We start from the raw sequence: 24,662 nt of genomic DNA on the forward strand, positions 1-24,662 counted from the left end.
TGGCCCTCAGAGGATTTCTAATGGAATGTAAATGTAAGTATCACACAGGGAATAGTACCTTTAATTAATCTGGACTGGGACTACACGTTTTAGTCTTGGCATTGAAGTGTAAACAGATGAATGTTTGGCGCTATACCTCCTGTGTAATAAAGATGCCCCCATAGCGCTCCCAAATAGGTCCAATATGCAAGTGAGGAAATTCACTGCGCGTCCTGATTTATTCGCTGTTATTAATGGGGCAGTGTTGAAGGAAGTGGTCTGTGGCTGCCAGCACAATATCTGACCTCTGAGAGTGCACTAAATCAAGGCATTAGGGAATGCAATAATAAAGAGGCCAGGCAAAGGCAGTGAACCCACTCTAAAACAAACAAACCACAACACTAGCTTAGAGGAAGGCTGAAATCACACCCAGAGGCTTATGTCATGCAGAAGAAGTCAACATGGCATTAGCCTTGCAGCTGTTGTCTGCTCATTCTCAAATTCTGTATGGAAAGGCATCAAATAAAGGGAAAAAATGGTTAAAATTAACACACTTTAACATGACACCTTATTATCTTTATTGTATCTGTATTGAATTTTGCAGTTGGAAGATTGTGAGTTTTTTTTTTTTTTTAGTATAGCAGTATATGTATTTTGTTTCCTTTTTTACGGTTATTCTAGCAGGTCACTGATGCACGCTCGTATACCTGCAGTGACAATGAAAACACGCTGATCTATAGCAGGTACAATGTTTGCCATCTTCACTATTTTGTTTAGCATGGCAGCCTTTTTTTAATTAGCGCCAAGCACCGTAGAGCCGAGGCTGATGGGAATGTCATTAGTCATCGTGGCTGATCAGTGCATTTGTAGCTTCTGCCTCCAAGTCCGCATTTCAGTTTTCAACACTGCGCGGTTAACATACATTTAATTGGGGCCCCCAACAACCATCTGCTCCACAACTTTTCTTGATTCTTGTTGTCATTATGGCCAAAAATGTGCATCCACTTCAGTTACGTTTCGTCCCCAGAGCTGTCGCTACATGCTAATACCACCTCCCTCTGATGCAGCACCCGTGCAGCCAACAGTGTTTTGTCTCCTGCTCACATCTACTCGATCTGTCTGAGAGCTTCCTACGATTGCCTTTGCAAAAATCATTATATATGTAGACATTACGTCAGCATCGTCTGCATCTGAAAGCTTGCGTGTTTGCCAAGAATTTAGAAATGGACATTAAAGCTGTTTGCAAAGTGTGTAAGAAAGTTCAAATGTGCAAGCTTCATCAGATTTCTTAAGTCAGTTTCAATGCAAGTGTGATAGGTTAGAATATGCATTAGGAGAATCTGTAATAAACAGCTGTTTTTCAGAACACTGTGTACATTACAGATTAAATGGAAATACTGTTGTGATCTGTTAAAATTTACAATGTGGTAAATACATAATTCATGACATTAGGGTTAAAAACGGAGTGATAAAAAGGTTAAAAACAGATAGAATTAAAAGTTTCAGACTGTGGCTTAAAAAAAGTGTGTTAAAAAGTTAAAATTGGTACACAATTGTGTTAAAAACGGTAAAAGTCTTGTTGAACTCACATTGTGTGCTTTATTGTTTAATAAGTTATGCCATGATGTTAAGATCTGTGCTCTACACTTGCACCTCAATCGGTTAGTCTGAGATCGATTGCTTTTAGCTCCTCCCACTTTACCGGGGAATCGTGGTGTTTTCCTCATTGTTGTGATTATTTTTCCCTTTTCTCAGGGGCATAACACATGCTTTTGGAAAATAACGTACTTCTACATTATAAATATTCATGTGATGCTGTTGGAAAAATATACCTCACATCTTGTTAGGATGTATTTTTCAGAATCGGTTGTGCATAATAGTCCAACTCATGTTGTACAAAATGTGACTGACATTTAACATGAATGTTTTGTGGTGTTGGTCAAACTAAATTATGTTTAACATGTGAGTGTCAATCAAATGCATGATAGGATGGTGTCACATTCAAGGTAATTAATCTGAAGTCTATAGGGCAGTTATGTTGCCTGTGGCTGTGAATACATTTTAAATGCAAACACACTTATTTTGGAGTTTTCTTTTATACGAGAACACCATTCTTTTCTCTGCAACCCCTTCAATCTCCTCCTTACACCATAAAAGTTAGATATTCTCGCAAATACACAAATTGGTGATGAGGGTTTTTTTCTTTTTTACACGCTCACAACTCCAAGACTTGACATTCCTTTTTCTTTCTTTCTTTCTTTTTTGTTATTGCATCAAAACAATAGGAGGTAGGACGATTACATTAATTTTCGCCGCACGATTTCTCTGCTAACATTCAAAAATTGACAGTACGTGTGGCGGACATTGTTGTGCTTTTCAGATTTTGAGCTTTTAAAAGTGGGTTAGCACTTATACAGGGCAGGGGGCATAGCCTCGGTGATGTCAAAGTGTCTGCAAGGCCCACTGTCTCATTATACATCAGAATAATTTGCCAGCGCACCTCTGCAGACATTCCTCTGTGAAGCAAAGAATGGCAAGCATCAAAAAAATTCATTTTTCCCCCCTGACATGTTCACTCTCTCATTTATGAAGAGATTTAATATCAGATGATGTTTTTTTTTTTTTTTTTTTTAAAAAAGACAACATTTACTAAAATGCAGGAGCGCAATTAGACTTGATGGTTTTGGAAGTAGTTGTGTGTTTAAGGCAGGTAGTTTTCTTTCCAAGCCCTCTGGACCTAAAGGCCTGCTGGTTTTCATTCTGAAAATGTAATCAGGAAGTGGTTTACACCTGGGATGCCAGGTGAAGGCAATTACCTGCAATAAGCTAGCTGGCAGGATAGAAGGAAGCAGTGCTCTGGGTCCTCAGAGTTGCATTCAGTGTTGTCCGAGAAGTAGCAGTTTTATCATGAAAATATTGGTGCACTGAACATCATTTGGTGTTTTCTGCTACAATGCTGTTGTATAATGCATATTCTGGGCTGTCAAGATGTAAAAACAGTAAATAAATGCATTCCTCTACAAAGGGATGCAGATAAATATGTAACAAGTATGAAAATAAAAGTGTAAACATCTCATAATCATGCGGGCACTAAACAAGAAGACTGCAGACATTCTTAGATCACAATAGCCTCACAAATAACAATGTTTTGAAAGAAGCAGCTGCCATTGTACCAGCTTGTGATGTTCACTGAACACTGAGACCATGAAATAACATGAAGAAACACATGCAAATCACAAGCAAGGAAAATTACACTATATATTATTAAACTCAAGGTGTGAAATTCCTTCCTCTGGCATTGCTCCATCGCTTAACTAATTATCATGCCGCATTAATTTTCTAAACCCCGAGGCCTTTGCGGAGTTTACTCAATGTGCAGAGCATACATGTTTATTTCTGTAATGACGAGGTGTGTTATAGAACAAATTTGAAAGAAAGGTATTTGCTTTGAGCTGGGACAACACAGAACCAGCAGCTGGTGGGCCTGCTTCATTTGTATTCTACAGATTGTATCAGAAATTTGGGAAATGTTAATTGGAGACAATGTGTTAAGAGGCAGATATGGTCTGACATGTAGCCAACATAATAATATTAAGGATAAATTAATGATTCCATTATGCTGAGGGCAAGAACAGAATGCCATCCTCAATCCATAGAAATACATAACAGATGAAATAAAGATAGCAGGGAATGCTAAACATTTGCTCGGAAAACTATGCTGTGAACGCCTTTCAGCTGACACACCGAAATCAAAAGACACTGCTACCCAGCATCCAACAGTGGACATGTTGACAAAGCCCTCATTTATTACAGATTCCCAGCCCAGGGAGCATAGCCCCAGCGTGACGCTGATTAGAAGGCTTGTACAAAATAAGCTTGAGAGCCCCATTTCACCACAAACCTATATTCATTTAGTTCTGCAGATTTATACATCCAGCTATCTAGGCAGGAAAATCCAGCATGACATGAGAATATATTCTGCCCTTTTCAAAAGGAGGTTAATCTCTCTTTCTTTCATGAAGAAACCTCAATCTTACAGTGACCAGCATGTCTCATATGATGCCGCAGCCGGAGCAATAAATTGAATTAAATAAACCCATTAGTTACAGCAGCTACCTTCTCACCTCGGCCCAGATACACTTTCATGGTAAGTTGGTCCTTCATAAAGACCAGAGGACACAGCTTAAGACTGTGATGACAAAGTGACCTTGAGTCAAAAGACAGAAAGCGTGTCCTTGTTCATTACTCAAATCAATTAAGACAGCATGTTTGCCGCGCAGCACAGCCTCAGTGTGTTCTGCAGGTGTTTAAAAGTAAACGTATGCTCATTCAAAAATCAATTCATAGTTAGGATTCTGCCCCCTCCTGTCTTGTAGACATGAAACAAACTAGAGGTCGATTAGAGTAGAGAGCGACTATTGGGAGATTCACCCTGGGCATACTTAAAATGCATGGAATGAATAAGCAAGTGCAGTTCACATACCAGATGAAAAAAAGCCCCAGAAAGTAGTCAAGGATCCTAATGCAACAGCCTCAGAGCAGACACGTCTTTCTTTTCCTTTCTCTCTTTTTTTTTGTTTTATTTCCCAGTCTGATTCTGACAGTCAGCTCGGATAGAAAGGGAATTTTGGCCAATGTTTTTAGAGCTTGAGGTTATCATAAGGTGCTTTTAATATGATCCTAACATCAAAATAGTTTCCTGTGACTGGCGGGCGTCTGTATTTGTGAATAGGACATTCATGGATTCATTTTAAGAACTTTTTTTTCTTTTTTTGAAAGATTCTGTGCATCATCTGAAAGTTGTCCTTTAGTTACCGCGGACAAACATTAAAGGCTAACGAAGGTTATTTTATTTTACAGGCTATTAAAGTGCTTAGAGGTAGCAATCAATGCTATCTTGATGATGTCCATAATGTCACATTGTTTACAACACTGCCGCCTGCTTAAGGCTCCATTAGCACCAACTAGCATAACAAACCTCAAACAATGTAGACACCAGAGGCCTCATTAAAAACAAAAAAAAAGTTTATGTGTGCACAAAAGACAAATATAGCCCAAGCCCTCCCAAAAATATTACATTTATATAATGGTGCACATGCAGGCTTCAGTGCTAATTTCTCATTATGATCAGAATCAAATCAAAAGTGCACATTCCTTAATCCTCCGTTATGTTCATTTCTCAGGAACAGCGGTCAGTTTGACCCGGGACATGTTTAATTATCTAAAAAAAATCCCAGTAAACTTTGTTTATATCTCATTGTTTACTCCATTACAAACTATTTCTATCAATATTTAGTGCAATGGTGTTCTTTACCTCTCACAGATCATGGTTAAATGAGGATAATTCACTCGTTTTTCCTAAAAAAAAAAAAATTTAATATACGTTGGAATGACGTACTTATAAAATACAATATTAATAGTGATATTAATAAATTAACACAAGATGTCTCTTTTGTGTAAGGTCACATTAACTTGAATGCTGACTTAAAATCAAGAAAAATGAGTCTTGAGGATTTGTCTCCAGAGACATTGTGGCACAAAATATAGCCCTGTCTGTCTCTGCATCCCACAGACTGGCTGCTGATTCATCCTGTGACTTATAGACTCCAGCCAGGATAAGGACCCCTGAATATGCATGTAAATGCATTTTATCCAGCTCCTTCCACTTCTCCCCCAAAACACACCTTCCTTCTAGATTAATCATTTCAAGAATGATTTTCTGCATTGAGTTGGGCATGAGGCTGCACAGTGGCTCTGGTTAGCACTGTTGCCTCACAGCTAGAAGATCGTGGGCCTGGGATCTTTCTGCATGGAGTTTGCATGTTCTCTAACTGGTGATTCTAAATTGTCCTTGGGTGTGAATGTGAGTGTGTTTGTTTGTCTCTATGCGTAGCCCTGTGATAGACTGGTGACCTGTCCAGGGTGTCCCCTGCCTTCACCCTAAAGCTTGTTTTATGCTTGACATCTCCATGAGGTCCGTGTGGCTCGGTGCGGACGAATTATGCCACTTTAGCAGCCACGCCCCCTCACACAGCCCTTGTCAAGCAGAAAATTTGTGTCGAGCACCTCCAAATTTTTCTAACAATCCAGACGGAGACATGCAGAAAACTGGTGGAAGAAAAGGAGCTCCTAGCAGCAGAAGTTCAGAAATACAGGCATTTATGCAATTTATCACACAGAGATCACTGTTATAGCCGAGTTATGAACAATTCATGGTGTGAAATTAAAACTAAGTTTGGGAGCAGACGCTGCATGGAGTATAAAGTCACACATGTTGTCTCGAGAGGATTACCAAGAGTCTCATTTCTGTGCATCACGTTCGTGCGGAAAGAATAACCTAGTCTTTGGTCATTTGGGAGAGACTCCAGCCCCCCCATGACCCTAATGAGGATTATGGGGTGTAAAGATAATGGATGGATGGATGGATGGAGTTGGGCATCACCAGCTAAAAAGCTGATTTGATGTCTGTCACACGAGTCACTACCACCGGGCCCACTAGGATGGTAGTGACTCGTATGACAATTTGTCCTGCAACATAACAGAAGAGTAAAGTTTGTTTCAAGAAATCCCTAATTTTCTGCATTTTTTTGGTTTGCTTGTAACAGTTATACATGAGACCACAGCTGTTGACAGGAAAGAAGAATGTGTTGCACAAAAACAATCGCATCTCTGGTTCCGTTGCATTGATTTTAATACTTTATTTTTCTACTGTCCATCCCCAGTCTGACAAAGTTAAGGACATGTGATGCTAAATTAGCGTGGCAATCTTTTGAGTTATGGTGAAGCTTAAAAAAACAACTGAAGTGACTTAGTTGAATTAGAAAAAGATCACAGTCTCAGTTAAAAGCAACCCTGCCTCCTAGAAATTACATACACACAACTGAATTGCATTCCCAATTACACTGTAGTGGCAACATAATCAGCGGTTGGAGAATGTTCAGAGGCAATGTTTTGTTTTGAATGAACGAAGCAGCGTTTTGGGCATTTTTTTCTGAATGGCATCAGAGTCGGTAAGAGATGGTTAGGGTGGATGGCAGACAGACTAAATGCACAACTGTCAGACTAGAGCCCAGGGTACACATCCAGACTCCTGTCTGCAGTTAGATTGAGGCAACAAAAGCCTTTTTTGCTGAAGTTAGGAAAACTTTGTCTTTAATCACAGGCTTATGGCATCGTCGCTGTGTGTGCTCCCCAGTCATTCCACATAATGTTGTCTTCAGAATAAGTTCGGCTACTCAGAATCCCATTATGCCAAATGCCACACAGTCAAACAGTCATCTGTGGGGCTTTTCCTGAGCCCTGTTATTGTTTGGGGTTTTTTTTAGCTTTCCTTTTCACTCTTTCAAATTGTTTCACTGGATCTGCACCAAGTCATGCTGCATTTAATGTCTAGTAGCAATAAACACTTACTGAGTGATACTCTGATACTGAAAAAAGTCAAAATCGAATTATTAAACAGCTTCAAAACAGATTTCTAGATAATTGTCATGGAGGAAAAAAAATGTTACAGCATCACCTCATTGGGCAAGAACTCCATCATAACCCCTACCCTTACCCTTACAATAACCCCAGCATATTGTAACTCAACTGGGAGGAAGATGGACCTCTGCACCTCTTCTCCTCTCAGCTCTGTTTTAAGGCTTTAGAAAATCTCGCCTGTGACAGGAGACTTTGGCCGATCACAGGTCTTTTCAGAGCAGATCAGGTTAGATGGTATAGAGAGCAACACAGTGGGAGGATGTGGGTCAGGAGGGAGTGGAGTCCTAAAAATGAATGTTCGCTTTTGACTTGACTATATCTGTGCATGCAAAGCACGTACATACGCCCATGCTGGTCTGGTGGGAGGAACTTTGGTTGGGAGGAGCTGTATTTTCAAATTCTGGCATTTTTCCCCCTAGATATCTGTCTACTGCAGCTTTAAGCCGGGATTATACTCCCTTAGGGATGCAGACAAGGACAGTTGCAGACACCACGGATGCATAGTTGTTAATATACTACTTTCTAGTTGGAGTGTGCTTGAATGATGCATTTCATACACTTCTAGCATGTTGCATAGTGGTTGTACTGACAGCAAATTTGAGGGTAAACATACATCTACACAGAGTCACAGAAGAAACTGACATCACGATGCAGAAAGTACAACTCTAGCCTTACAGGAAGGGGTGTGATTTCAGAAAGAAAGTGCATTTGCTGGGTGGATGAGCCTGAAAAAGGCCAACGGTCAGTCACACACACACACACATACACACACACACACACACACACACACACACACACACACACAAATCTGTTAGCATGATATGACAAATGACCTTATGTGCGATGTTAGGATATGATTCTAACAGCGCAAATTCATTCCTTTCACACTTCAAAAAACACTGCAATAAACATAGTTTGTAAATGTTCACTATACCACAGCAGAATGACAAGAGGCACTGAAGGCCCTACTGATTTCCACCCATTAGCCCCGAGGCTGCACCAACCCTGTGTCATGAGCACTATTTCAGAGGAAAGCGTTACCACTGCTGCTCTTCTTTTGAAAAAAATTAATTAATTTTAAAAAAAAATCCTTGAATTTATTGCATTATTGTGGATTCCTTGTGAATTATGCATACACAGCACACGTATGGAGAACATATCGCACATACTGAGCGTCCCACAAGGGAAGAGTTTCTTACATGGATGAGAGCAGGTGACAAACTTATTAGAAAGGCAGAACACGTGAACTCCCTCCTAAATCTTTAATGCCAATAATCCAAATTACCCAAGAAAAACAATCACCTCCTCATACAGCAATTAGCAATTAGCATAATCCCTAAAAGCGTCCTTTTGCATTTCACTGGCTTAATCCAAGTCTCAGGGGAGTTTGGCAAATGCCACAGCTTGCGTTAATGACTTCCAACATACCAAAACACACTGCGAGCTCTGGTGGCTGACACGTCAACAATATGTTTCACCGCGCGGTTATGAAATCAGGACCGCGCTGAGAAGATTTCACAGTCAATCAGCGTCTCTACTGTATGTAAGTGCGACGAGTGCAGTTTACACGTCTAATACTGGGCCCGTACATTGTTTCACACTGTGCTAAAATTATTCTAACGGAATACCCCATGGTGATTTGAGGGAAAGAAAGAGCATGAATAAGTAAACAACATAAAGCGATGAGAAACTTCAAAGGCGATGGGACAATCACAGCAAACAAGATCCTGGAAGCCAATGAATGTGTTTGTCTTTGTTTGTGACAGTGACTCAGGGGTGTAAACAGAGGAATTAGCTCACACCTCCGGAGTCTCAACACATCACACAGCCATAATTGAATTAAGTCTGTCAGGTTGCTGCTGAACTGTATGTGATGAGGAGCATGAGATGAATTTGGCTCCAAAGACCACCTCTATAAATGGGCCTGACTTTTCATTTTCATCAAATCCTTGTAAAAATAAAGGTAAATGGTCAAAAAATGAGAATTCTGAAAGCTGACTTAAAGGGCATTTATGTCTAGCAAAAAGGCTTTTCTCGATAGGAAATAAAAAAAGGCCAGACGCTGCATATTGTTGCATATATCTACTGCCTAATACTCATATGATAACGCTGCCTATACAACAGGGAGAAACCAACATTTTCATTCCTCCCATCCTTCAGCATAACATACTACAGAAGCACCTATCAGCTCCTGGACACACATTTGAAACATACTCCCAGCAGTCCCTGTATCTTGGCTCCATGACCATTCCTGTCAGGGTTTTCCCTTTGACTGAACAAATGCATCAGCTTGTGTCATGAGACCAAATCCCTCGCAGCCAATAAGGAGCCCGAGCAGCCCAAGTGCTGCAGGAGATGTGGAAGGGAAATTGGAATCCTGACAAGTATGATTGACATGCGTATTTGTCCCAAGGTAGTCTTATTTGCAGACATTTAAAGACGTCTGTAAACCAGCATTCTGCCGAACAGAGTCATTGTTCCTCCAGACTAGAAGCACATCACGGCAATTCTGTCGCATGCAAAATAATCTTTGGGGAGAAATGAATCCCTTTGAGCATAAAATGACTTCAGCTTATACTTTATTTTGGGTCCAAAATAAATAATTTAAAAGATGAAGCTATGTCTTTCATTTTCAGACAATCTGTCCATGTTGTGGAACAAAACCGCGTCTAAGTCCTTCCTTCGATCGCGGCAACAACAGAGGAGGAGGCTGCTCTGAATTTTATATAGCTCTTCTGATGGACGCAAAAAAAAAGTGGATATGAGCCTTGATGGTGAACCGTAACCCACGGCCACTTCATAGCAATGGAAGGGGGAAAAAATGGTGAATTAAATTCTAACCATAAGTAAAATAGAATTCCACTTGAAAGCATTGGAGTGTAGCTACAGCAGGGGCAAGAAAAAAGAGACGAATTTGTGTGAGAGAGGAGGAATGTGCATGAATTCTGAACACGACCAAAGGCAGAATGAAATTGGCTATACCCATTAACTGCTCAAGAGATTTTTTTTTCTTCTCCGTATGCAAAAAGGATGGAGCATTATTACTTCTTCCATAATTCTCGTGTTACATTACAGATCACTAGAATAAGATCAAACCTATCTGTAATCCCGGAATGAAAGGAGCCTCTATTCAGCCAAAACAAATCACCAATGAAAGGAAATACGTCATGAAAGGTAATTCAGCACCGTGCTCTGTGCTGCATGTGTTGATCCACCATGTTAGGATCGTCGCTGCAGAAAATATGAAACCGAAAGACGAGTGTTGTGATGGTTGCACTAATTAGCTGCACTGAAATAGTTGCAAGCTTTGTGGCTGTACGTGTTGAAAGTGAGAAATATCACCTGAGGTTTCAAAACGTCACGAGGTGATGATGCTGAATCACTCATTAGCAGAAAAAAAAAGGTTGAGCCAGAAATGCATTTTGCCTCCTTAATAATGTATTTAGCTGCACAATGAGGTCGTGTTTCTAATGAACCTATGAAAATAAGTGGCAAAATGTTTACACTGACATAGAAAACGTTCTACAAAGCCCGACTCTGTGTAATCCTGTATGAAAGATCATGGTTTGGACTGAATATTGAAATTTTTCTTTTGTTTTTTTTTTTTTTACGTGCGATTAAATAAAATCCAACTAAAAAAGTCAGTTTTCTGCATTATGAAGTTTGATTATTTGTATCCCACTAAACTTAGTCATTTTTACACATTCAAATTACCTTCATTAAATATGGAAAAGCCCAAAAATAATACATATTATGTAAAATTAAGCCTAGAAACTGTATTTTAATAATGACAATTAATGCATTTCTTATGAGATGGCGATTGTTAGTCCACCAAGGAATACTGGCGAGTTATGTGACCATCGGCGTATGTTTATCTGTCTATCCGTCTGTCTGTCTGTCTGTTAGCAACATTACTCAGAAATGGACTAACGGATTTGGATGAAATTTTCGGGGAAGGTCAGAAATGACACAAGGCTCAAGTGTTTAGATTATGGCAGTGATGCAGCTTATAGTCTGGATTCACAAATTTGTTAAAGATTTCCGTATCATTGCGAGATAGCGGCACGGCGTCACTGTAACCATGACAACAAGTGAACACTACGTCAGCTGCATGCTGAGGATCACATGGTTGCAATCCAACTACAAATCGACCCCTGTGGATTTATCGGGACTTTTCTGTCGGAAAATTGATTAAATTGTGGAGGTGTTTTCGAGTCCCATCAATTCCCGCCGCCTGCTACATATTTAGGTCACGTGATTCGGTATCCGTACATAACGTACACATGCAAAACACTTGCCTGTGCTCACTGCAGTCATTTTTTAGAAAAGATTTCATTCATTGGAAATGATACAACAACTGAGCAGCCCTGCTGAAGTACTGCGCTCTCTGAGTGCTTTTCTTGTTCACTATTTTACAATATTTTTCTTGCCCCAGCTAACAGAATTCTGCAGTTTTTACAGTGTATATCATGTCTTGTGATTTAAGTCGGCACACATATTTGAAAATCTAATCAATACTTGAATTTTGTTTTGCTTTGGAAAACCATTAGACTGTGAAACGTGCATTTTTTTTCTTGCTACAAGTCACTATTTCAAGCACTATAAGTTATAAAGAAAACTGTGAAATATTAATGTTGTAATGCTTGTTAAAATATCCATCTTTTCTGTTTTCCAGTGGATGTCCAGATTATCAACCAACCCCACACTTACTGCAGCACATAAAAACCCTTGAATTGATTTCCACAGAATAAATAAACACATAAATAGTGTAGGAACTCACCAAACATGCTCAACAGCTAATGGTCTGTGTAACTCGCTGTTTGAATTCTTCCATACTAGAGACTATATACATTGTAACTAGAATTATATCAAGTGTAAAACATGCAAATGTGCATTTTTTAGATTGCACAGGCACTCCGTGGTACTCTACCGTTACACTTGACAATCAGCTACATGTGCGATAATGGTGCATGTAATCACCAAAGAGTGCCCTTTCAGAATAAAGAGTCACTTCGACCTCATAGACTAGATAAATTCGTCACATTGTTGATTGAAGAAGTTGGACAGGAGTAACACGGGAGTACGCTGAAGTAGCCCTGCTGTTCGATATATTGATTTATAAGTTTTTGTGTATGTAGTAGACCAGGAGACAAGAACTAATCTTTCTAGTTGTATAAGATGTTTTCTTTCTTTGCCATGCCGCATCTGAAGAGATTCTCAAACAAGAAATAAACAGGATTGCCCCTGTGGTAACTGGAATCTCACAGCTCTGTGATGTTTGGGAGTTTAATCAAGTGGAAAGAGGGTGGGCAATGAGAAAGACCTGAGTGAAGCGGTCCACTCTCTTGACAGCACAGGGGTATGCTGCTAATTAAAAAGTTTAATTCTGCGACTGCAGCACTGGCATCAGAGCACTCAGAGGTGCGTCCTTGTGAGTCTTGGCGCTGTCTTATCAGGCGTAGGCAGATTCTGCCATGTTGGGAAGGCGCAGGACAGGGAGGCACTGCAGCAGGACACGGGCCCAGCTAGAAGGCATGGCATCCTGCCTACTCAGGGATCTGGCCCACCTTGCTCTTTCCCATCTCCCCACTGAGTGGAGTCATGGGCTCCCAGTCAGGTGGCAGGAGTCAGGGGCTAAGCTGCCCATGGAGCAGCTGAGAGAGGGAAAGCAGGGCTAAACAAGGGATAAAGGCCGGATTTACACTTTCTGCTGCGGCGCTCGGCCATGGATCCACGTCTCCGTTACACACATCCTGTCACTAAGTCCTGCCTTATGACCGAAGGTTGCAGGTACACTAAAGCCCACGCTGCATCACACACTGTGCCTTCAATATCCCACAGCAGCTAAATCAGACATGATACACTGAATAGGCTTTCAAACAGAGATATAGTTTTTGCACAATACAGTACAAAGAAGGAATCTGTTTCTTTGATAGGCTGAGATGAAGAGCGAACACAACATTGCGCAACCTTGGTTAAGGTAAAAATTTGTAGCTGCGTAGGTTCTATTGATTAGCACACATCACAACTCACAAAGAGAAAAGTCCTTGGAAATGGCAAAGCTCATTCTCTGACTTGCTTTAAAAAGGCCACATTTGCCTACACAGTATCAAGAAAGAATAATTAAAACAACAACAACAACAAAAGTTTCAGAAGAAACGTCTACAGGGATTAATCATCATGCAGCTGAACTATCATTGGCTCATTTCTTAGCTCAGGGATGCAGCCCTGAAAGGGTAAGAACATCTCTTCCAGAGATTTATTGGCACATCCCCTTAGCTTTTATTGCATAGGGGGTTTAAGTGTCATTTTAATAACACAGAGATATTAGAGGTTGCAAATCTCAGTAAAACTTTGGTTCTGGTTCACAGGTAGCTGATTTATCTCGTGTTTAAACATACTTCACAGGAGAAAATTGATATTTCCATGTAGACCTTTACTGAACCGGTGATTTGCTCACATGTCCACCAAATATATCTATAGTTTGGACGACCATAATCTTCTTGGATTTGTCTGCAGTGCAATCTATTAATCTCTTTTTGTTCAACTCCTTCAAGATAGAGCTGTTTGGTATGTGCCTTTTTCTACTCAAAAATAATATTGAAATCTTCTACTATGGGGCTGGGATTTTGCAAAGTTATTCAGGATCGCTCCCTGTAGTTAAACTTTCTGTATTTTCTCCTGGCTGCTGTTACCTTGGAGTATCGGGCCACTCTTTGTACAAGTTATCTGATGAAGTCCACAACATAAATCGATTTGATATCCCGTTAAGTCTGAGAATCTTTACGAGTGACGGATAATTTATAGCTTTTGGGCAGTTATTGTGGGACCGAGTGCAAGCGTAAAACCATGAACTCTTTTAGTGCATATCAAAAGGTAAGCGGTGCTGTATTTAAGGCAGATTTATGTGAAGTCAGTTTCAGGGGTGTGTGTCTGCACCTCTCCGGTGATTCTACATGTGTTTAGCTAAATAATCCACAATCTGACACAGCAGGATGCATTGATTTCGCTGTGATTCCAAACAGATTGATCAGAATTCAGGACTTTGTGAAGTTTCTTTTTCATTTTCCATATGATGACTGATTCTTAAAACAAAAGTCTGAGATGCCTATTGTTTTCACACATGGTATTAACATGAGTCTTGGGTGATTCAACTGCAAATGGACTGCAGCTCTAAATACAGGTGTTGAATGACGCACTGAGGATGCATTAAGATCCCATTGCTCTGACTTCATTTGGAGGTGGTCTGGACATAACATCGAAGCACTGCCTACTCAGCTCTCATCTCTGTGGAAGTGGACGTGCAGAGTGCGTCAAACATCTCGGGTGGCTTGGTTTCACCTGGCACACACTGAAGCTGCTTCCTGCCAGTTGAAAACAACAAAGCACTTGGTCTTTGCAAACAGAAAATGATGTATGTGCTCGCATAGAGAGCGGGGAAGTGAGATCACATCGCAAGTGGTCGCTTGACACTGAGATGCATGTTAATGCCAGGTGGGAACATGACCTGTGTTACAAGCACAAGAGGTGTGGGTCGCATACATACGCACAACTGCATGCACACATGAACAAGAGGCACAAGGACGCACGGGCAGAGTTACCTGAAATTTACCCAACATCAGTGTTTCACAGCTATATTGATTTTTAATGGATTTCACACAGAATTCGGTTAGGATCCGTGGTTCTGCGTCAATGTGGCTATATCTCTGGCTCCTGTATGGATTTTTCGATCGGTATCAGTTCAACTTTAAATCCCCAACAGACACAAATGGTACCAAAATGTGAGGTCAGAATATCGGTGTGAAATCCGCCTTCAATCCTGGATTTGTTCACAAACTGCATTCATGCTTCTGCGTTCACCGACTAGTAAGTGCATATTTATTGCATAATTCTGTTATTACATAGTATATTTCTCCACACATTTGCTGCACATGTGTTCTTTCAGCATACAGAAAGCCTTTCTCACTCCTTGTGAAAAGACCGATATAACTGCTCCCACTTTGCTGAATGTCCAGTGCACACATCAATGCAGAGCAGAATTCCATTGAGCCTCAATAGATGAGAAACCTCATGCCTCCTGCTGTATTATTTGATCTGACCGCACATGCTTTTCAACTGGAATTAATCTAAAATGGACAATCTGGCACTCTTCAAGCTGGTGTTATTTTTAACAATGTGGTCGACTGAAATTGCCACTGTTTATCTTCCACTGAAGTCAAATATGCTTTAAGTGCTTGAAAAAGTGCGTTTTTTTCCTATTTTGGAACGTAACAGTGAAGTCATTTTTAACAAATACAATATTGCAACTGATCATTTTCTACCCTGGCGAAGTTATAGATTCTTTCTTTGGCACTCATTCTTTTAAAACCCTATTAGTTAACATTAACGTGAACACCATTGTTTGACATTTTGCAAAAGTGACGAAAATACCAAACAGTCAGCCTCACTAATAGGTCCTCATTAGGCCGGTCTAAATAGTGAGAATTTCTGCTGAGAATGTCGACTCGCAGCAGGCACAAATCTTAATGTACAACTGATAATCGATTACATTCTTTAGCACAATTTATGAGGCACATTATCCTCCCATGATAGCATATATGAACACTGGCACAGAGCTGGAGCGAACAGTTGCTGTATTGGTCATCATGCATCAAATAATTCCTATTCCAGGATGGGCATTTGCACCAGGTTGAGGCAAGCTCAAGAGACTAGATAAGTTAAATCCACGTGGTAATGGCTCATCCTTTTTACTCAGAAATAGCGGCAACATTAGAAGTGCCAATTGGCTGATGAAAGTCCTTTGTGTGCCGTAATGATGGCACTACATTGCAAATTGCTTGTTCAAGTAAGCCCAAAGCACAGTGGAGAAACTATCCAAGAGCGTTAAAAAATAAATAAATAAATAAATAAATAAATACAAAAAGAACCCAGCACCAATCACCAGTCTGCACCCGTCTACGGGGGTTCATACCAGACCCACACTAGGCTTGAAGTCCTGATGTGAATATAAGATGTGGTGGATTTATGCAGAAATTTTTCATGGCACTTCTTGAATTTACATGAGGCTTCGAGTCACATCCAGAAGTGAAATATTTTACGGAGCAAATTTATACTCACACTACGACTCCAACAAGTAGCTAAAGTTCTGTTTAAAAACTCAAAAGGTCTGAAATCATCATTTTCCCTTCTTGTTCTCTGAAGGACTGGGGAAACTTTCAGCATTTATTCTGATACATACGACATATTACCTACCTAGCATTTACTGTGAGTTATTTTTCCTCATTTTTTCAGCATGAATTGAATGAGAAAAACATTTAAGAGCAGTAAAAACATAATTTTCAAGTAGAACTATATAGAAATTAAGTCATGTCAATGCAAAACTTATTATATGTGCATTTTTTTCCCTCTTTCTTTTCAAAATCCACTTTGCTACTGTAATAACATGCTGCAATGTAACCAGTTTAATGACATTGCTCGACTTCCTGGGTGCAAATATTCTTCCAAAACAATTCCCTTTGATACTATTATGCAGGGCCACCATATCTGCAGCCTGGACTTAACTCCAAACACAACATTTATGAGTGATTTAAAGAAATACAAGCAAGCCAGAGCATTTTCCCCCCTACAGCAGAATGATAATGGATGCAGTCAGACCTTTCTCCAGCACTGACACTGCACCGTAGGGATGGGTCTGACTATGTGAGAAAGTTCAGCAAAAATACAATCATAGGTTTAACCTTTTGTCGTGGGAAAATAGAAGAAAAAAGATCTCTGATTCCAGCTCCTCAGACGCTTTCAAATCTGTTCAGAGGTTTCGACATTTCACAGCCTAAACTATTAATCACAATAAATAATTGGCAGATGAAAGTAATTATCAGTTGCATTATGTGATGCTTACAAAGGGATCCATCAATAGAAACTGAACAGGGCCACAGTCAAGATTCACTGATACACATGTTATATTTATAAAAATGACATTTTTGATCATTTTTAAACACATTTTTGTCATCTGGTCCATATATTATGCTTATTTGTTTTTCTTATTTATCATTTTCATTGCAGGTTCAAACTGTACCTTGCATCCTCTTACACAACAAAGTGACACAGAAACCCAAACTTCCCAGAAAACATTTCAGTCTCACTTTTGTCACAACAGCTAACTACCTTGAAACGTAGTACATCATTTGTGTAACAAATACAGCTTTTACGGTTCAAAATGGACAATTTTCTGTCTGTAGTTCTGACTGAGGCACACTAAATGCACAATCGGAATTCTTTCTAAAGATTACTAAGCCTGAATATGTGTAGGACTGTGTAGTAAACTGTAAAGGACAAGTGTGCTTAGTCAATACCAGCCCTGAGCACAAAAACCCACAGACAGGAGAGCCTGCACAGTCATGCGCCTACATGTCTTTGGGTTGCATTCTCTATAGTTCTTCCATCATATCCATCAAAATATGGAGCAGGTGTTACGAAGACAGACCCAAATTTATGAATCACATTTTATGAGATTACTGCTCTCATTCAACTATACCGATGTCAAACGGTTGCAAACATCTGTAAGTGATCATAATTCCACTTCCATTAAGTGCACATTAGCCAGAGCATCACGGACAGAGAAGAGAGATGCGGTATAATGCATCATTTAGAAACAAACAAACTGCCTGACTGAATTTTTACATCAGTGAGAAATACTGGCTGAACTCATGAATATTTTGGACTATTTATCCATTTTCCTTCACCATCAAAGCAAACCAAAAATCTAGATGTGTCCTCTGCGTTTTGGCTGCTTGTATGTGTATTTTCCTTTTTAAATGTGTCACTCAAAGTTGAATGTTCGTAATGGGACAATGCCAGATATAAAAGGAGCGCTCCTTTTTGAAAATATTTAGCTCTGGGGCCTTAAAACACACAGGCACATTTATTATTATTTATGTAAGCATGTCATCCTCCTGTCTAATGAGCCTTTCACCGTAAGCATAATGAAACAGCTTGCATTAACACAGGCTAAATGAACAGCCGAGAGCTCCCATGTCTACGCGGCGAGATGAAAGCAGATGTTCCACAACCCAAACACCGGCATAACAGACTCCGTCCTCCAGAGGAACAGAAGGGACTTTGAGTCAGCGTCATTCTCATCAGCTCATTGACTCCATTAGACAATTCCTCTGGTCAAACATTATTATGGGAGAACAACTGCGAACTGAGCCATGACCAGCTGACCATGAATGAACCCTCAAATTGATTTTTCCTCCCATAAACACATTAGTGATAAACAGGCTCTTCTATGGCTAATAAAGCCGGAGTCAAAGTGAATGTCAACCATCGCACACATAAAACCTGGTGTAAACAGAACACATGTTTGACAGCCAGCTGCAAAGCATAAGGAGGAGGTGTTTGAAGAAATGCAGCACTTGTGGCAATATTCACACGCATTCAGACTATGTGCTGTTTATGTGAAGCAGATGCTCCAGTAATTGATGGGTTTAATGTGAATAGGGGGGAAATGACAGACTTGTAACATCAAAACAGAACAGGGGAAAAAAAGATGCTATTCCTTCTCTATTTATGAATGTACAACATCCATGTATTTACGTGTATATTGAATAACAGTTTGCATGTATTTGAATAGTTATTTGGTATTAATTTATTAGATATGCATCATATAAAAATGTAGGAAAAATTGGCCTTCTCTTAATCCATGACTGTGTGTGTGTGTGTGTGTGTGAGAGAGAGAGAGAGAGAGAGAGAGAGAGATCATAAGGAAAACCACAACTGAGAAATAATGAACCGTCATTTTTTTTTTTTTTTTTTGTTTTCAGTGTCAGAAATGAAAAACATGAAGATCACTGACATGGCCTTTATCATTAAAGATAAACACCCTGTGATTATTCTTTTAATTGGCATTCCTTATTACTTTACCTAAATAATAAAATGAAATATTTTAATATAGAGGATAAGAACAATATTTAAAAGGTTTAGAAATCTTTCAGCTACACAGTGACACTCCTCTGTGTGAATTTGTGCAGCCATTATATGAATTTGGTCTGCGTTTATGAACTGTCAAAGGTCTAAATTTGACCGAACATCATTCGATATGTGAGAGACTTGAGGTTTGATGCCAAACTCTTTGCTGAGGGCTGTGAAACTTCAAATGGGGTTCAGTGTCTATACACATCATGCACCGCAGCTAGTAATTGCTATTTTATGCCTTATAATAAGACTATATCTAAAATTGTAGAGCTCAGTCCATTTAGTTGGCTGTTGTGCAGGAGAAGCCCTTTAATTCCAGGACCATATCAGAACTGTATCATGATTTAGACTGTCATTAGTAATCTTGTGTGCATCATTATATGGCGTTTTTTTTTTTTTTTTTACATTTTTCCACAGTTTCGGCCTGCCATTGAATCCTACTCACGTGCCTGAATCCAAAAGGAGTTAGGGAAATTTAATACACTTGGGCGTTTTTCTTTTTTTTTTTTAAATTATTTTAGTGTAGATGATGCAAATGGGAGTGCAGATTGACAAGTTGGAAAGTTTGCATTTGAATGCAACATTACATTAACAGCCACACATGGTGTCCACTGTGATGGATGTGCATGCTAGCACTGTCAGAGAAATAAAGAATTTCTGGAAAGCTGTAAAACACATTTTTTTTGGAGAGTGATGATAAAAAACAAACAAAATTTTTAAAAAATTGCAAGCGTTTGTGACATTTTTACGCACAACACCAGTGAAGTCCTCTGACAAATACCTGTGCATGGGGACTCACCTGTACCAATCCAGCCCCTTCTCGTAGTTCCTATCAAAGAAATGTGGCTCATTTCCAACAGCCCTCACGTCGGGATGCACCCTGAGAGCCTCCAGCAGGGCTCTGGTTCCCCCTTTCTTCACCCCGATGATGATGGCTTGGGGAAGTTTCTTCTCTCCGTAATCCGACGTGCAGTTCACCCTGAGTTCGCTGTCCGTGGTGCTGAATTCCTGGTGCTCCCTCTCCAGCGCGGTGGTGCGATACGCCGCCGCCGCCGATTTAGTCGGAGACGCCTGAGTCCTAATCCACTCCACTGTCCTTTGTTCGGCCTCAGCATGCTCCTGCAGGATGGAAACCGAGGTCGTCCTCTCGGCCTCGGTGAATTCGGTGAAGCCCTGGGAAGCGGAATAAAGTTTCTCCCTCAATGTCACAAAAGTTGTCTCCTCCGTCACCAGCCTCCCCTGATACACATAGTTCTCTTGCAGAGGGAACTGCAGCGAGTTGTAGCAGCTCATCAAGCTATAGAACAAGTAGGTGACAGAGAGGGAGAGGGTGAACATGAATAAGATTTTCCGGGGCACTTTAGAGGTAAAAACCGAAGTGCTGGACCAGAATGCCATCTCTGATAGCAGTGATCCTCTCAAAGAAGTGGCCAGACATGTTTCCACCCCGAGTCTTGCATGGACAAAATCAACAGCAATAATCAGTCACTATCAGCTCTGCTCCAGCTAAAAAGCGTGAAGCTGGACCAAACCATCCTAATCCGAGCAAATCGCATATTTATAAGGATATCGAGAGTGTGGGGGGGAGACAGATCGTTAAAATTCCGGAAGAATATCGCGTCTCTTTTCTGTAGTATCGATTTCTTATTCCAAGGCTTGACAGACAATGTCACAATTTATTGGACTGAACTTGCAGATTTGAGAGGCTGGAGGTCTGGCGTCCTTCCAAATGAGCAGCCTGGCTTGAATTGGACAGTGTATGATGAGCGAAATCCAGGCATTTTATGAAGAGAGAGAGAGAGAGAGGGAGAGAGAGAGGGAGAGGTGTAAAGAAGAGGGAAAAGAGAGAGAGAAAGAAAATGAACAGTGTTTAAAGTGGGCTTCTTCTCATCAGCGGCTCAGCCCCAAGTCCAGTTCCGGCTGTAAAAATAAAAGAGTGGATTCCAAGCCATCCAGACAAGCAACAAATCCACAATCTCTCCAATTTTACGCACAATCCTTTACGCGTCTTTGCGCGAAAAAAAAAAAAGCATCCACACTTCAGGCTGCTGCTCGCTGTCCTTGCGCCTTCTCACATTGGTAGGCTGCTCCGATGTGCGCATCGGCTGGGTGAGCTCATCTGAAGCTGAAGCGCTGTGGAGCGACACACAGCACAACTAGTGTGTACACCCACTTTGCCTCTGTCCGCGCGCAAGTAGGGCTACGAACGTCAGATTTTCTAATCTGACAGAGTTGCGTGGAAAAAACACGCTCCTCGTCATCCCTGCGACTACTTGCATAGACCCACGCTGCTGGAATATATGAGAGCTTATTACAGCGTGCATTGCTTCACACTGTATAAAGTTCAATGTTAAACTCAATCTCAGTAAGATTATTTTGATAGAGATTATTTCTACAGAAAGCTCATGTCTGCACCCTGCTGGTTTTTTGTGGAGTATTGCATTACTTAACTTGCAGGGGGGAAAAAACTCAAACAGGGGAGAGATTGGGAAAAGTTTATCCTCATATGCAGTCAAAGTGGATAATGACTGACACTGTGTTTTAAATTAAAATAATGAGTTGGGAGGGGGGGTGTCAGTTCTCCTCTGCATATTTGCTAAATGGAAGAAAGCACATGCAGAAAACAATCCTGACTTGTGCATTATTCTGGGATGCTGCTTGGGTGTATTATACACTGAATTTATTATACATGGGTGCAGACTATAATTACTGATGAGAATATTCAGTAGACCTTAACTTGTGCACTTAGTTGGCACAATACGGGGGATCTAAAATTGCACGCCACTGAAATGTCTCCCCGTATTACTGAATCTCATTTATCACACACCTCCAACACACCAGGAGAGCCACAATAAGTGCTTGGTCACAAATAATTTCCAATGCCTGGCGAGCCACTATCCTCTGTGTTGAAATGGAGAAAATATTTCTATGTATATGCCGCTTGACCAAATTTGTCATTTCTAAGTGCCTGTAGTCGGCTCAGCATGCAAACCAGGGGTGATACAAAGCCATTTTATTATCGAGTGTTAGTGAAGGGACAGCGGTGTACCAAAGTAGCTCTTTAGCATTCAGCCAGTGTGTTTCCTCTGGTAGCTCATCATAGGAGCTACCAGTGGAGGGAAAATACCTAATACTGCCGGCTCTCTGAACATATAGCAGAGGTTTTTGAACTCAATATATGTTGTTTTCAAATTACATTGCAGAATAGGTAGGAAAATAAAGTCATCTCACCTGGATTTATTGGAGTTTTATGATTTTCTTCTCATTGTTTTCCTACTATTTTGTTTGAGTCTCACAACTCTCATTGGGGCAATTATTTGTCCTTAAAAAAAACACCTATTTGTAAAAACAGGCAGGCACAGTTAGCATTTGGTGAACATAGTAGAGCATTTAGCAACAAAAACCCCCCACCAAAAAACAGATATTTGCCTCAGGAGGGGACAAAAAACGGAGCTAAAAGAAAACAAAGACTGAACTATCATTCATCAAGTCAGCAAACACAACTTCAAGTATAATAACGATAACGTTGCTCTCAAAGTGAGGACAACAAAAGGAGCTGTGAATATCTACTAAATCATTAGTTTCCATGTACTGTAGCCTTCATCTCCTGAGGCGAAAATGTGATCCACAATACAGTTTCCAAACTGGCATGGATCCCATTTTGGAAAAACTTTGTCGGTTCTCATTTCAGTCTCAAATTCATGTCTCAGTCGGTTTGAAATACCAAGTAATTGGCAAATCTAAACTATATTTAAGCAACGCAGGTGATTGGGTGAGTGGGAGGGAAGCATGGACAAGTGTTTGGAGCACAATGGTTACTGGGTGTTTGGCAGTCAAGAGAGCGTAGGAGAGCTCAATGGGTTTGTTGAAATTGTTGTATTCATAAATTGCCACTCGGAGAAGGAGAGAGCTCTCTAATGCAAACTGCCCCATTTGGAAATTCCCACTGTTATCAGACTACCTACTCCTCTAAGAGTCACCCGATCAGAGATTTCTGAGCATGCTCAGACGCTCCTGTCGTCGAGCGGTTGCAGCAGAAATGTTTCGGTGTTAACAGCACAAGTGAACAGCACAAGTGAAGTGGTATTAAGACGGCTGCTGCTACTCAGTGTCGACGATAAATTATCATCTGAGCTCAAGAGAAAATTTATTGAGCCATTTTATCTTCCCCTTTGTTGTGTCTGTTATCTGAGCCATTCATAAATCGCTCAGACTTTCCCTGTGGAAGTTGAGTGCTCAGATTGTGTCTATTTGCATTTACAAATAAGCAGTCACTCAGGAAAAATGGTGTTTATTGAAGTTTAGTTGGAGTCCAGACAGCTGCTTTGTCACAAAGAGAATCTACTGGTTATGTTGAAGGCACAATATCAAATGAAAGATTTCAGACTTACTTCTTCATCACAGTCTTCTGGTCCTTGATGGGGTTTAAGTCAGGACTTTGGGGAGACCAGGCTAAAACCTTAACTTTAGCCCAATTTAGCTATATTTAATTTTTATTGTTTTACACTTTTTGAGGCATGTTTGGGGTCATTCCCTTGTTCAAACACAAAACCTTCTGGCTGGTGATTTTAGGCTTTCCTGAAGAATGTGGAAGTAATCCTTCTTTACCATTGTTCAAAAACAGCCACAGAGCATAATACTGCCACCACCATGCTTGACTGTAGATATGGTGTTCTTGGGGTTAAAGGCCTTAGCTTCTGTTTGGCCAAATAGTTCAATGTTTGTTTCATCTGACTACATAATTTTTCTCCAGAAGGCCTTTTCTTTGCCCATCTGTTTAGCAGCAAACTTCAGTCCAGCTTAAAGATGCCACTTCTAGAGAAGGGTCTTCCTACTTGCACAGCAGCCTCTCAGCCCACTGCAATACAAAACACACTTGGCTTTAGACACTCGGGTTCAGCAGATTCTAATTCATTGTAGACCTGCTTTTTTGTGGGTCTTGGTTGGTTCCGAACCATCCTGATGAACTGTCTCTTTACAGCAGGTGATAGGTTGTGTTTTACTGTGATATGCACTATATATTTACAAAGAACTGTTTGTAAAGTTGATTTTGGGATCTGTGGCTGGTTTGAAATGGCTCCAAGTAACTTGCCTGAATTGTACAAGTCTTTAAGTCCTTGAATTGTATTTTCATACCTATGCTTATACTATCCAATTGTAGCATCTGTGACTGGTAAGCAGCCATACTACAAAGAAAATTAGATTAACACAGTCATTTTTTAAAAAGAAAA

The 24,662-nt window shown here is 40.3% G+C and overlaps 1 protein-coding gene across 1 annotated transcript in view; it reads right to left on the reverse strand.

The window, feature by feature from the left end:
• hs3st4 (heparan sulfate (glucosamine) 3-O-sulfotransferase 4) overlaps positions 1-21,745 on the reverse strand; it is an 85,445-nt gene extending 63,700 nt beyond the window's left edge. Inside the window, exon 1 of the mRNA XM_023282537.3 lies at positions 20,231-21,745. Coding sequence (XP_023138305.1) covers positions 20,231-20,829 — 599 coding nt within the window. The 5' untranslated portion in view covers positions 20,830-21,745. The remainder of the gene's footprint in view (positions 1-20,230) is intronic.
• Positions 21,746-24,662: the final 2,917 nt, after the last annotated feature.

The sequence above is a fragment of the Amphiprion ocellaris genome, chromosome 19 (assembly GCF_022539595.1).
Source record: "Amphiprion ocellaris isolate individual 3 ecotype Okinawa chromosome 19, ASM2253959v1, whole genome shotgun sequence".
In the NCBI taxonomy this organism is placed as follows: domain Eukaryota; kingdom Metazoa; phylum Chordata; class Actinopteri; family Pomacentridae; genus Amphiprion; species Amphiprion ocellaris.